Source organism: Gigantopelta aegis, chromosome 4 (assembly GCF_016097555.1).
Source record: "Gigantopelta aegis isolate Gae_Host chromosome 4, Gae_host_genome, whole genome shotgun sequence".
NCBI lineage: Eukaryota > Metazoa > Mollusca > Gastropoda > Neomphalida > Peltospiridae > Gigantopelta > Gigantopelta aegis.
The window spans coordinates 110,829,409-110,845,237 of NC_054702.1; the positions used below are offsets into that span (position 1 = coordinate 110,829,409).

A 15,829-nucleotide genomic window follows, 5' to 3' on the forward strand; every position below is an offset into this window, starting at 1 on the left:
TTCTTCTTCCACATGCCATCTTATATGTAGCTTTGTGCAACTTTCTAATAGAAATCAAATAACATCATCAACGTTAAATACATTGTTCACTACTTTTCTTAATTTACTGCTATACTTTTTAATTTTATACTTTGTTTAGTCACATTGATTTTGTTTCCTGTTAAAAAAAAAAGTTTTCCTAACATTAAATTAAACTTTAAATTAATACAATGATATGTAATTAAGTTACAGACTAATGTACTTCTTCAAATGGATGTGAAATACTTAACATGTTTGTTTTTATATATTTCAGCAACTGGACCAATGGATGTGGAGTCATTGCTTAGATGTCGAAAATGAGATTCTGAAGACAAACTATTAAACAAATTACATTGCATCTTGATATTGAGAACAGAATGATAGAAATAATAGAACAGTTTCAACTGATATGTGAAAGAAAAACTGGGGCAGGGGGTGAAATTGCTGCTGAAAATGAAACACTTTCAACAATTTCTTTTAATACAATATTTAAAAAAAATAATTGTGTTTGACATATTGCTGTTAAGGAGTAATTCAGACTTCCAAGACTTGGGATTCAGTTTGACACCACCCATCAAATGGTAATCCTTAATTGCTGTTTTGAGGATAATGATTTGGAGATGGATGCCACAGAAAGATACATTTTTGAATAGATATATTTACCTGTACCAGATTGCATGGGGATTAATACGTAAAGACCCTCTCTTTGAGAAAAAAGAAAATGTTAGGAAGTATTCTCATAATAAATATTAAACAAATTGTGCGAACTGCAATCTGTGGTTTAGTTTTATGTTATATATATATATATATATACACAGTGTTTCTGCCAGAAATAATTTTTTGTGTCTGGCGCTATGTTATTGAATGCAACCACAGTCAACAGGGGCTAGGGGGGGGGGGGGGGGGGGTGTCTCCTTCACAAATAAAATGGGTTACATTTAGGGTTAGGCTTAAGAAAATCATACAATAATGATAAGAGTCATTAATTTTGTCAAAATGTTAACTTAAAAAAAATAAAAATTTGGGTATGGCGCCATACCCATTTTACCCTCTGGCAGAAACCCTGCTCTCTCTCTCTCTCTCTCTCTCTCTCTCTCTCTCTCTCTCTCTCTCTCTCTCTCTCTCTCTCTCTCTCTCTCAAAATATAATTTTGCCTCTTTTTTTTTTTTATATATATATATATATATATAAATGTTTTTAATTAAATTTTTATGTTGTATTATTATTGTTCTGTAGGCATGGGTTGTCTTATATTTATTACTATTTTTTATCTGCCTATGCCTCTAGAACAGATAAAGCTTTTTGAGTACATTTTGTGTGACAGTAGGATAACTAATGGGCGGGTTGTGTGAGATTGGAGGGGGGGGGGGGTGTGCAGAAGCTTCAAGTTTGATTCCCAACAGTTGTTGCCACAACACATGAGTTTATAATTTATTTAAGCACTGTTGTACTGGCTTAATTGGCAAATATGTTACTGACTGTCCAGCTACTTTTTCGTACTTTTTGGTTTTTGTCCTATTTTTCCTACTTTTTCTTCGTACTTTTTGGTTTGAAAATGCCACGAATTGCTGTTAAAGTGTGCATATTCCTTGTAATATTATAAAAGTCATCAGTTACGGGAATTATTTTAATTTTTCTTGGCAGCAGGATACACCTCCCAATTTGTGGCACCATATAATCTCAACATATTAAAAGTACACCCTCAAAGCCAACATATTTCCCAATGATTAATATGATTATAATGTACAATGTGTATGTATGACTTCAGAATCTATAATACATTATGGAAAACTTAAATTAATCATGTTAACTCTGTTTTACTGTGCATCAGCATTCCTATGCATGTAAATATGTATATTGATTAATATAGTGTACAGTAATTTGAAATAACTATAACGTGACCGTTACATAAGATACACATTATTTTTGATAGAACACAAAATACATGTACAAACTAAGCACTACATAAAACGGTGTTTCGAGCATGAATAATGTCGCTACGTACTGTTTCAGTGCTACTTTTGTTCTACGTTTTCCTACTTTTATCCTACATTTTCTATATTTTCATTCCTAATTGTGTCCAACTTTTTCAAAAGGGTGTGCTGGACAGCCTGATTTTATAAAGAAGGGATGGGGCACCCAAACGTAAACAGCCCTAATATATCTTGTCAGAACGGAGACGGGCCAATATGTCAGTATATGTAACTGGAGGGCCAAAGATGTGGTCCCCACCAACCCACCCTCTGGCTACGCCAGTTGTGAATTTATTTTTTTTTTTTTTTTTCGTGTATGGCTTTGGTTTCATAAATAGGGCAAGTGCCGTATATCGGTTGATTCAAGCAGTGCAGCTATTAAGAATACACCCCCATAAATATCGCAATCCCACAATCTAAACCACTGCCTGCATAATTTTGGCACAGGCGACTGTATCCTGCTATAGTTTTGTAACCTTTCGTGCATAAAATTTTGGTACACCGATAGCATTCCCACACGCCTTGTATTTTAATGTTACTGCTCACGTCCCTCCCTTTTGTTTTTTTAAACAAAACATTTAACGCAACCCGACCAAAAATAAAGACGCCACGGTTTTAAACGGGTCGAGGCCGGGTCGTCGCCGCGCGTTCTATTCTCTTGTTCCTCGGCATATCGGGATTCCATTAATATAAAAGTCGAACAACAACAACAACAACAACACAAATTAAGATGAAAAAGAAGAAGAAAAAAGAAACAAACAAGACATTTTAATTTATCAGTTCTGACAAGAAAAACGAGCATAGGATGTTTTAAATGTTCTTTTGGTTCGACGTTCACTTCCGGGTTCTTGTGCTTCGATAAAATTTACTGAAGTAAAAATGGTTTCGTCGATTTAAATCACGTTGTCATCGTAAATGTACCCTGTAGTGAAATACTTGAATGTCTCCTCTTGTCGGCTTTTTATTTAAACAACGATATTTGTAAATAAATAAGGCAAAAACGTAATCGGCAGATCGGTTGATTTTGCTATCGACCTATGCGAATTGGCAGCCATTATTGAATGTTTGTCTAACCTTGCATCACGTGTCACGGGGGGCGTGGTTAACTCATCATACGGAGGGGTCAATTCTTGCGACGGAGTGTCACGAAGCGTAGCTGAATGTGGGTGCTGTCGGATTTCTTTCTGTACTATGTGTATTCATGGGCGTACATAGGGTTTTGAAAAGGGGGTTCCAAAATAGATTGCAGAGATATTGGGCATATATTTTTATGTTGAGTAAATATAATAATGTCAGATATATTAAATTATAAAAAAAACGATTTCGGGGGGGGGGGGGGGGGTCGGTCGAACCCATCGACCCTCCCCCCCCCCCCCCCCCTATGTACGCCCATGGTATTAGTGATTAATATGTGGATTTTTTTTAATCAGTTAACTCGAAAATGATCGATGTAACGGTATTTGACGTCAAACATAGGATTGTTGTGATATTAGAGCGGAAATCTTTGCCAACTTTTTGGTTGTCGGGAATTGCCAAAAAAATACATAGCTTGGTCTCTGACTGTAATGAGAGCGTATTTATGTCCAAATTAGCTCTCTTACAGTCAGAGTACTCGGGCTAGTAAAAAGCATGCAGGCTGTGGGAAAGGTAAACGTCACCTGTCTGTTCATCAGTGCATTTGCCAAAAAGGTTTCCAGCAGGCAAGTTGACTGGGAAATGGCTCTTAGGAGGTATGTGGTTTAGTCTTTTGGACAAATAGTTTGACTATATTTTCCCCCAAGACTCAAATACAGGGCAATTTAGTTAATTGTAATTTGTTTGTGGTGATTATTAATAGGGTTGTTTATTTGTTTGTATTTAGATATGCATGTAAGTGGTGTTGTATATTAGTGCATACTATCAGGTGCTATAACTTAGGTAGTTTTACTTTGTTATAGGATAATTGGGTGTGTGTATAGTGTATGTTTTCGGTTGTGTAACTGACCGTATTAGAGGGTTAAGCGTCATTTGTGTTGTTGTGCGCCAGGAGTAAATATGGTACAAAACAAGGGGTTAAGGTTAATTTGTTTTATTATGTTACAATAGTTTTTATAAGAAAGAAAGAAAGAAATGTTTTATTTAACGACGCACTCAACACATTTTATTTACGGTTATATGGCGTCAGACATATGGTTAAGGACCACACAGATTTTGAGAGTAAACCCGCTGTCGCCACTACATGGGCTACTCTTCCGATTGGCAGCAAGGATCTTTTATTTGCGCTTCCCACAGGCAGGATAGCACAAACCATGGCCTTTGATGAACCAGTTATGGATCACTGGTCGGTGTAAGTGGTTTACACCTACCCATTGAGCCTTGCGGAGCACTCACTCAGGGTTTGGAGTCGGTATCTGGATTAAAAATCCCATGCCTCGACTGGGATCCGAACCCAGTACCTACCAGCCTGTAGACCGATGGCCTGCCACGACGCCACCGAGGCCGGTAGTTTTTATAAGTGTCAGACGGGCTTAATAACGAGGTGGTAGTTTATTGCCATAATTATATTAAGTGAGCCTATTTGTAGACATTTTTGTTTCAGCCTTTGGGTTTGAGCGTGAGCCAGAACCATGAGAGCTATGTGAGCTACGATAGCTAGGTTAGCTATGTGAGCTATAACTGGGTGTGAGGGATGACACAGATGTAACCAGCGGAACTGTAGGAGAACCATCTGCAAGAGATGTCTACAGACTAGCGTGGTGGCGGACTGTGATTAGGATATCTGCAAGAGATGTCAACAGCCAACCAACCAAGATGTGCTAGTGTCTGGTCGTCATCAAGATACTGATAGTATTCGCAATGACAGTGAATTTCAGATGAGTTTATACTGATACAAATTGAACTGGTTCAAAATGATTATTTAATTAAGGCTCGAACATTGACTAGAAGCTAGTTGGCTCAGAATGGCTTACCATGGACACCAGAATACAATTTTTTGGGGGGTTTAATTTAAGGTTGGGGTAGTGATGTGTTTGAAGTGATATCGTCATTTTGTATATTCATATTTTGTATATAAATTTGTTAAAATGTTTTGTTGTTTGACTTGTTTCTTGGACAGTATGTCTTACTGATAGTCAATCTCTCGTCCATCTGTGACAGTCAATTTTAACACTCTTAAGAAGTGAACACATTCAATGCTCCCCCAGAAAATATATTTCAATTTTTGTTTAGCTTGGACAGGTAGCGGTTTCGACCCCCGATACCCTCTCCCTGCAAATGCACCCGTTTCCTCTCTAAAATTATATGTATAAATTACCAAATGTTTGAAATCCAATAGCCGATGATTAATAAATCAATGTGCACTAGTGGTGTGGTTAAACAAAACAAACTAACTTTCCCCACTTTCCATACAAAAGAATATTTATTTGAATTTGTTGATTTTAACACTCGTAAATTAAGAAGTGAAAACGTTCAATGTCTACTTTAGTATATTTTATTTTAAAATGTACATAATCAATATTTTATACAAACTAAACTTTGAAAGTTCTACTAACACTTTATACAATATTAATTCTGAAATAGGAAGGTACGATTGTCGATAATACGTTGCCAAGATCAAACCGTTTTTAACGAAACGCCTTAGTACCCTATTCTCAACCGACCGTACTTCGTACAGCGCACTATTTCTCTTCTCTTTTTTTTGAAACGACCCATAGAATTTCAAATCCGCAAAGGCACGTGCTAACTGAAACTGACAACAGATGGTCGTGTGTGCTTTGCCGAGCAATGGCAGCACAGGCGACGAATCGAGCGAAGGGCCTATAATTTTGACGATCTTTGTTGATAGCGAACACACAGAGGTTTTATAAAAGTGCATTTCAGCTTGTATTTCATATGTGTACACGATGCTATAATATGGTAACCAGAGATTGTAACTTTAATATTTTTAAAAAATCTCCAAATATCAGCTTTAAGCAAAACACATATATTTTTAAAAACCATGCAGCTCAAAGTTTAAGAGACAAAATATAGCAATAATAAAATAGTCTAGACATTTTATATTCATTTTTAATTCTTACTTCTTGAACAAACTACATGAACTTTATAAATCCAGTCCAATCAACCATGATAATCCACCTTTACCTGTACATCTGTGGTAGTAATACATAACAGTTATTAAAAATGTCTATTCATCTATCAGTCTATATCTGTTTATATCTATGTATCTATCTAGGACCTGGTCGTTACTTACCACAGGCTAGAACAACGCCACACAGAAAGGCCGTAACAATCAAGTGGTTCTTGTGTGTCCTCGCCATTAATAGGTAATATAGCTTGTCAGCAGTCTCAAAACCTACCGAAAATCTAAATGTTAAAATTAAAACGCATGTAATTGTGAAAATACAAATACACTTTTCCAAGAAACTCCGCGCTAAGCTGTGAATACCTGTTAAATAGTGCGTAACTCAATGGGTTCAGGTAACTTCCAGTCCGGCCATCCCCTTTGTTTATTTAGTTCATGAAAAAAATTAGCCTATCTAAGCATTGGTGGAACATATACACATAGAAAGTAACCCCCTCAATAAACTCCTAATCCATATATCTAATACCAATATACTAACTGCAATTTAACAGAACCAACACTATACTGAAAAGAAAAAAAACCCGCACCAACATATCTGCCCCGGATTAGGCCCCTGGCCTCTCGGAGGCCGAACCCTGGAGCGGACATGCTCGAAACCTTCGTGGTATATGAGTATGTTAAAACATTACGCACGCACGCACCAACATAAACACGAAGGTGTTAAAAGGAGGGGGAAATTAAGGCATTTTGCCTAGTATGCATATTCAACGATATATAATGCACATTATTGCTTAATATCAACAAGTATAATCGTATAGTTAATTAATAAAACGGTTAAATGTGACGGCTATTATATATAACGGGCGCAGCCATTTTGTACCATCCCAGTGAATACGCCCTCTAGCGAGCTGGTGGTTACGTAATACTAGTATCTAACGTGTCACGTCAGGAATTGGTATTTTCTTTCCGTGGCCTGTACCTGTGGTTCCTGATTGGCAGGTGTATATTTAGACGGTCCCCAGACACTGTCTAGACACACTAAAAAGACGTGCCTCTTTTATTAAGATCACAGGATATTGTGTGATAACCGCACGGATATCCCTCAAATCGTAATGGACTTATCAGCCTCCCTGTTTTATTACTGTAAGTAATTCTGTAAAACCCTTGATTAAGTAGACTTTCCCATCTGAAATGACAAAACTGACCAATTACGTCGTCCCAAAGAAAAGAAAACTATCAGCTGGGTATCGTGAGTGGTCGTTTTTGCTCGAACGTAGCATACCAATAGGCCTAATAATATGCATTTGTTTCTTTGGATTTTTAAAAAAAGAAAAATACAGTAACTCCATTTCGTTCTATTGATGCAGATTGAAATATATTTAGTTAAATAGTTTATTATACTTTCAAGTCATTTATGTTTTACAAGTGCTATTCTTAACTATACCAGTCTGTTATATGCTCTCTCCCATAGACAGGACACTGCATACTACATCATTTGGTGTACCAGTATGTTATATGCACTATCCCATAGACAGGACAGTACATACTACATCCTTTGGTGTACTAGTATGTTACATGCACCCTCCCATAGACAGGACAGTACATACTATATCCTTTGGTGTACCAGTCTGTTACATGCACTCTCCCATACACAGGACAATACATACTACAGCTTTTGGTGTACCAGTCTGTTATATGCACTCTCTCATACACAGGACAGTACATACTATTGCTTTTATTTTGATTGAGTCGATATTACGTTTGTATGATATATTTTAGTGTCCCAACGTAGACTTTTATATGGAAAAATATCTCTGTGTGTCGATATTAATATCATGTATATAATACAAGTTATTAGGAATCGTGACTGGTAACTTTAGGAAAATTCGAGGTGTGCTAGGTGTCACGTGAACCAGTACATATTTTAGTGTTCTTTCTGTTTAATATTCTGACAATATCGCCTAAAAAGGTTTTAAGCGGCGTGATTTGATTAGGTGCTCCCTTGAGGTGCTTGCATCGTAGGATCGAACCACCTCGGTGGATCCATTCAACAGATTTGTTTCTCGTTCCAACCAGTGCGACACAACTAATCAAAGGCCGCCACGGCGTGGTGTGTGCTTTGCTATCTGTGAGAAAGTGCATATAAAAGATACGTTGCTGTATTAGGAAAACAAAAAATAGCGGGGTTTTTTTCTGATGACTACGTGTCAGAATTACGAAATGTTTGACATCTAAATAGCCGGTGATTAATTAAACAATATGCTCTAGTGGTGTCGTTAAATAAAAAAACCTTTAACTTTAAGCGGAAACACCCTTGCAGAGGGGACACCCATTCCACACCCACCCTCTCCGCCGTCCCAATATACTTTATTTATTCCCAATGCCTAAATGTGCTTCACGTAAATCGCTATATATATTGAAACCGGTCTTACAACACTTAGTGAAAGGAGAAAAACAAAACAACTGTGTACAATGTTTAAAATAATGAAAGGAATGACTCCCGATTTCTTAACTAATTGTATTCCACAAAGATTAGAAGAAAGGGTTTCTTATATGTTAAGAAATCGGGAGGACATATCTACACATTTAGCTAGAACCTGCATCATCATTTATTTATTCAGCAATTGATTTATGGAATAATTTAAGCCCAGCAATTAGAAAGTGCGAAACAATATCGTCTTTCAACAAAAGCAGTGATACCAGTGATAAATAAAGTTCCAAGTTATTTTTCCTGTGGATAAAGAATAGAAAATATATTACATACAATATTACGACATGGATGTAGCTCTTTAAACGCCGATTTGTACAGATGTGGACTTACCACGGACCCTTCGTGTAATTGTGGATACAGATTAGAAAAACAATATCTATTTTTTCTTTCAATGTAAAAAATATGAACAGACAGATTCTATGTAATTCCTTATAGCATTTTCAACAAATAGATTTACAATTACTGTTATGTGGTCGAAGCACATTAAACGATGCTAACAATAAAGAAATATTTACTTATGTTCAAATATATATAAAAAAAAAACCTCATCGTTTTGATTAATAAAGTATTATTTAAATTACCATAAGGATTATTTGTAAATGTGACAGCGAGTTTAACTGCACGTTATGTACTATTTGTGTAATCTTTTGCATCATGTTTTCTTCTTCCCTTCACATTCTTTTGTATATAATACATTTCCTTCCACTGGTTATCCTTGAATGTATACATGTAGTTTATATTTACAGCTATGTAATATAGGTCGCCAAGTATATTGTATGAATACAGAAGAGGTATTTGTAAGTTGTCAAACTTGTGCCCAATTATTTTGTTCTTTGTACAATAAATATGTTTGCAATCAATCATATACTTTACATAGTAATTTTATTCCTACAAATTTTGTTTCTCCGTCTGGCCTGTACATTAATATTGTTATTATTATTAATTGTTGTTGTTATTATTGATGTTGTATATTTATTTGTTTTTATCTGTTTGCTGACACCAGTTTGTTTGGTAATATGCTATAAATTGAATTGAATTGTCGAATTCGTTTCTTTTAGAACATTGAACTAATTTCCTCAGTTTTATAATTAATTTTTATAATTTATTTGTTCTTTAATGCCTGCGATATAATAATATTGTAAAACCCAAGAAATACAGGTTCGAACTTGTCCGACTTTCGTTCACTTTACCATATATTATTAAGCTATGCTTCCATTAATGCGGCTGCTGACTGCGATTACTCCAGTAAGACATTCAAGATGAAAGCACTGCAACATCATTTATTATTTGAAAAATGTGCTTATTATGATAGTCGCAACGTACAATTTAATACAGAAAAAAGATTTTTTTAAAAACAAAACAAAAACAAAAAACAAACATACGGTGGCTAGGAAAGGACATCACATCAAATTATTTTTCTCGATCTCGATCAATCGACTTACTATCTCGATCAATCGACTTTCGAACTCGAGGCTTTGCGTCAAGATAGGCGACTGGGATACCATTATAGGTTAAGGGCCGTCCATAATTTTCAACATTTTCACGAGCGTACAAACCGTACGCTTTTGAGCACCCCCTCCCCCCTAAAAGTGTACATCCCCAAATGAAAAATGTTGATAGACATTTTTCATTTAAAAAAAAGTGTACGCTGGCCCCTTAACCCCCCCCCCCCCCCCCGCGAACGGTTTGTACACTCATGAAAATGTCGAAAATTATCGACGGCCCCTTATACTATACCATATAAAATCCCATAAGCAACAACGTTAACGTTTGTGATTAAAAACACTATATGCAATATATCAACAAAGCTATAACATTCATCCATCACATAAATACAGGCCACCACATTTTTCCTTTCTCAAATTGGAGAAGACCTAATCCCCATTCCCTTTGCCCAACCAATTTGGTCGGAATAATGTGAGCAGGTATGTATACACTGTACTAAAAGCCACCCACTGTTCACGTCTCTCAAGTACACCCACTGTTGCAATAGCTAAGACAACTACGTCTGTATCTGTAGCAGATATCATGATCCATATGTAGCTTTGCTGATATGCATCGAATATGGAGGGGCATGTTGAAGCCCAAAATGTCCCAAATGGGACATCTTGGCCAGTGCTTGGCCCAAGATGTCCTTGGGACATCTTCTTGGGCCAAGAGATGCCATATACTTTTGTTACATTTGCTTAAATCGTTCAAATTGTATTTTGTTTAACGACACCTCTAGAGTACATTAATTAATTAATAATCGGCTATTGGATGTCAAACAATTGGCAATTCTGACATGTAGTCTTGAGAGGAAACCTGTCACATTTTGCCATTAGCAGCAAAGGGTCTTTTATATGCACTTTCCCAAAGAAAGGACGGCACATACAAACTATTTTGATATACCAGGCGTGGGGCTCTGGTTACACCATTTAAAGGCATGTGGACATTTTGCAATCTAATTAAAATTAGCTCCACTATTACATGTGGATCTAAAGACAGCCAGTTGGAGCTCATGTCCACCAATCAAAACCTTACTTGCAGAATCCTGCCAGTGATTTAAAAATAATTTGAAAACATTCCGAATTATCCTGAGGGTATACGACATGTTTCGTGTGAATTACGAATGCCTTAAAACATGTTTTATTTTATAAAATAAATAATTTGTAATGTAAAACTGAAGACTGATTTAGTTTTTTTTTAATTTTATAAATAAATAAATAATTTTTAATGCAAAATTGAAGACTGATAACCCACCCCGTACGTATTGGTATGGTTCGCTGTACTGTGGCCATTAAAATAGACTCGCCCGATATTTTTAGAATTTGTATGCTCCCAAATAACGTTATAAAAGGCGAAGTGTGATTGGTCAATATTTAAATTATTATTTACAGACGAAATGTTACCTGGACATTGGGGACTACGTAGAGTTGTTAGTTTTAAATCACTGGCAGGATTCTGCAAGTAAGGTTTTGATTGGTGGACATGAGCTCCAACTGGCTGTCTTTAGATCAACATGTAATAGTGGAGCTAATTTTAATTAGATTGGACATTTTGAAGCTGTTCCTGCCCAAACGAGTGGGATTTTCTCTTGGTTGCAATCCGTTCGTTTGAAATGGACTACAATGAAGGGTCAATTATCTGGGTGAAGCTATTTTCCTATTCCAACCAGTGATTCATGAATGGCATATCATAGGAAATAGTATGAAATATGCTGTGTAAATATGTATATACTTTGTATATACATGTATGTGTGTGCGTGAATCTACTATCTATGTATGTATGGATGAATGGATGTAGGCAGGTAGGTGGGTGGTTGGTACATAGTTACGTACGTACGTATGGATGGATCGATAAATAGTCCAATGGGTCCACCGACGGGGATCGATCCTAGACAGACCGCGTATCAGGCGAACTATTTACCACTGGGTACTCACAATGAATGAATGAATGAATGTTTAACGACACCCCAGCACGACAAATACATCGGCTATTGGGTGTCAAACTATGGTAATGGAAACAAATAAGGTGATGATCAACATCAACACAAAAATTCAAGATATAAGTAAAAACAGTGTAAAGAACTGTGCAAAAATATAAATATCACAGATAGATACTGACTTTTACTCTAAACTTCAATTTGTGCTGTACTGGCCATTCTCAAAGAAAATGTTACACCCCTGCACCACGGCGAGGTTACAGCACGCGCAGGGGCGGATGGATGGATGCAAGCATGCGTTCATGCGTGCCTGTATGTGTATCTGGTTATGTAAATGTGCTTGCGTGTGAATATTTAGCTATGGCGATACATTAATGTTGACTTTCACTTATATTTATAAGTCGTACTTGTCTAGCATCCCACATGATGATATTCCGGTTCTTCTTTCACAAAAATATGTTTTGATCACTGGTATATGTGTGTGATATCTCCCTGCTTCGTCTATCTGTCTGTGTGTGTGTGTGTGTCTCTCTGTCTCTGTCTCTCTCTCTCTCTCTCTCTCTCTCTCTCTCTCTCTCTCTCTCTCTCTCTCTCTCTCTCTCTCTCTCTCTCTCTGTACATATCATTAATTCATATATTAGGAATAAAAGTTGTATTATGTGAGCCACTGGCATAATACATTATGTTTACTCCTAATATATGATATTGACGATACCGAAACACAGAAGGGTAATAATCTCTTTATCATATAATCTCAAAGTTAATACAACGTGTCTTTGTAAACTGTATACACAACTTTAATTCCAGTCAACCATTACTCGATATTCAAATGAATGAATGGTGCCGTGTCTTTTCAAAAGGAATATCCTTATATTAAAATCAACTAGTACATGACTTTTGTTTTCCAGAACGCTGAATAGCTTTCAATGTAAAGTTGCTCTATTAAGCATTTTTTATTTTATGATTATGAATACATACGTCAATTCTGTAGTGTCGCCATAGCACGTGTAGTTACATGACTGCTACATACATATATATATCAACGCACTGGCGCAAGGGGGTAATTAAATCCTTTCTGGCCTCACAAATTGTCCCATGCCATTGCTGGGACTCGAACCTGATGCCTTCTGAGCTATCCAGACATGAGTGTATGTATATATGTATGTATGTATGTATGTGTATGGGTGTGTCTGTGTGTGTGTATATAGTTTTTTCTTTCTTTTTTCCCCCACATTTTTTTTTCCAGAAAAAGTTGACTGGGAACATATTGGCAGCACATTCAACACTACAGACATTCAATCCCACATTACAACTTGGTATGAAATACAGACAGTACTACGCTAGTTGTGAATTAAATTTGGTCTACAATTTGATGTGTTCCCTTATTTCTTTCCATCAGTATATTTGTCATGTACTGGCGACATTTAAGGCTTAGCCCAATAACCGTTCACACACCCCTTTTCAAATGTCTGTCTTCGTCACAGGCGTGCTGGTAACCTAATATAACTACTATGTGTAAACCAGGATGTTGCCCGACAGACTAGGTAGCTGTGACAAGCGATCCTGCTGACATAAAATACAGCTGGGAGTACAATGAGCACACCGTTTCTATCTATATTTACTCGTATTCATATCTTGTTCGTCTACTTGTGGTGACTCCACTGTCCAAAGGAAACCAAGCGAGACCTAACTGAAGGAAAGAAGAACTGTTTTCTTTAACGAAGCACGCAACACATTCTAATGGGGGTTATATGGCGTCGCAAATGATGAAAGAGAAAAGAGAAAACTCGCTGCCATCACGCCATGGGCTATTCTTTTCGATTAGCAGCAAGGGACATTTCATACAGACAACATCCTACATATAGGATAGTACATACCACGGCCTTTGTCACACCAGTTGTGGGGCACTGGCTGGAAAGAAATAGCCCAATGGGCCCACCGACATAAAAAAGTATGTCACCTCATAATAGTTTTAATCTATACCTGCAACAAAATAAGGTGTCACATGGTATTTATGATTTAAAGAGTATTTTTGTTTGTAACCTTCATTTTAGCTGAAAATCGCAGTTCATTTAAGAGACATTTTTCACCCTGTACCGTTTTTAACCTCAGGTGTACACCGCATATCAAATGTAGACATGGGGGGGTGGGGGGGTTGATTGAGTAGACCCTAGCCCCCACCCCCTGCTCCGCCGTGCCTGATACTACATAAAAGAATATTAACTTAGTGGGAATAGATAATAGTACAAATAATCAGTGTCGCATGTTACTACCAATTAGACCTGCATTTTTATAACAAGACAATGTCTTTGTCTCGGTGTTAAATGCTTGTGGTGGTGTGTTTTTTGTCACAAATACTACACAATAGAAACAAACAAACACAAAATAAAACAAAACAAACAGAAAACAATACAACCGCAATTTAGTGTAAAAGAATTTTTGATTCAATGAAACAGTAAACATTTCATATCATCAAATTCAGTTTTTGTTTTTACTCCAAAGATGTATACTAAATATATTTAGTTGGATAATAAACCAAATTTAATGTCAACGTGTGTGTGTGTGTGTGTGTGTGTGTGTGTGTGTGTGCTCGTGCGTTTGTGTATAATAGGTATACACCAATGAAGCGTGAATAATATGTAATTTATAACTTCCCTTAAATATATTATGCCAATTATAATAAACATAATATTTGGCTTGATTGGTTTCTTTTTGAAGTAATATTAGCCAATTCGTTTACACCTTTGGCATATTATAACAGTACACAATTACATACACTATTTTTTAAAGTGCTAAACGAAGTAACTAACGAGTTATTCGTTATATAAAATGTGCAAACCAATATAATTATCAACAATAAAGTTTAATATTGTGTGCCTTATTATTATTCAAAATTACAGACAGCAACAAAATATACAGTTCTTGTCATCCACATAAAATAGGGATGCGTTCAGCAACAACGAACAGCACCAACGTTCAAGAACTATTTGACTGGTTCTCGATTCTGTTTAAATTCAAGCTCAATATAAAGTCTGTGATGTTTGCAACCGGCCTCAGTGGCGCAGTGGTTAAGCCATCGGACTACAGGCTGGCAGGTACAGGGTTCACAGCCCGGTACCGGCTCCAACCCAGAGCGAGTTCTTAAGGTCTTAATGGGTAGCTGTAAGGCCACTACACCCTCTTCTCTCTCACCAACCACTAACAAACCAACTAACAACTAACCCACTGGCCTGGACAGACAGCCCAGATATCGGAGATGTGTATCCAGGATAGCGTGCTTGAACCTTAATTATTTCTTAATGTACGACTGGTACATCAAAGGCCGTGGTATTTGCTATCCTGTCTATGGAATGTTGCATATAAAAGATCCCTTGCTGCTAATCGAAAAAGAATAGCCTATGAAGTTGCGACAGCGGGTTTCTTATATCTCAATATCCGTGTGGTCCTTAACCTTAACCGCGTCAAACGATTAGTCGTTCTTCGTGTACTGCTGGATTTTTATATAGCAATGACCGTAAGTGGTCATCCGTATAGGTGGCCCATCCACAGATAGTAATCTCACGAATGCTCTTGGAACTTTATGGGTCACCTCGGAAGTTCAACAACAACAACATCTTCAATATAACAACTTCAACATCTGGAGATCATCATGCGTTTCACCCACCTACTCCTTTGGGTAGACGAATGGCGTACTGTTCATAAACATCACCATTCCTCTCCTTCCTCACCCCATCATTCCTTCCCATACCTATCCCAACAACCTTCCTTCATATACATTATAAATAGTGTGCCCACAACAGTTGTATAGATAACCTGGGAAGGATGGGGGTTGGGATTGTTTGGTGGGGGAGACGCCGTGTCAG

The 15,829-nt window shown here is 36.9% G+C and overlaps 1 protein-coding gene across 1 annotated transcript in view; it reads right to left on the minus strand.

The window, feature by feature from the left end:
- Nucleotides 1-6,403, minus strand: part of LOC121371764 — a 47,255-nt gene extending 40,852 nt beyond the window's left edge. Inside the window, exon 1 of the mRNA XM_041497896.1 lies at nucleotides 6,220-6,403. Within this exon, the coding sequence (XP_041353830.1) occupies nucleotides 6,220-6,286 (67 nt within the window). The 5' untranslated portion in view covers nucleotides 6,287-6,403. The remainder of the gene's footprint in view (nucleotides 1-6,219) is intronic.
- Nucleotides 6,404-15,829: the final 9,426 nt, after the last annotated feature.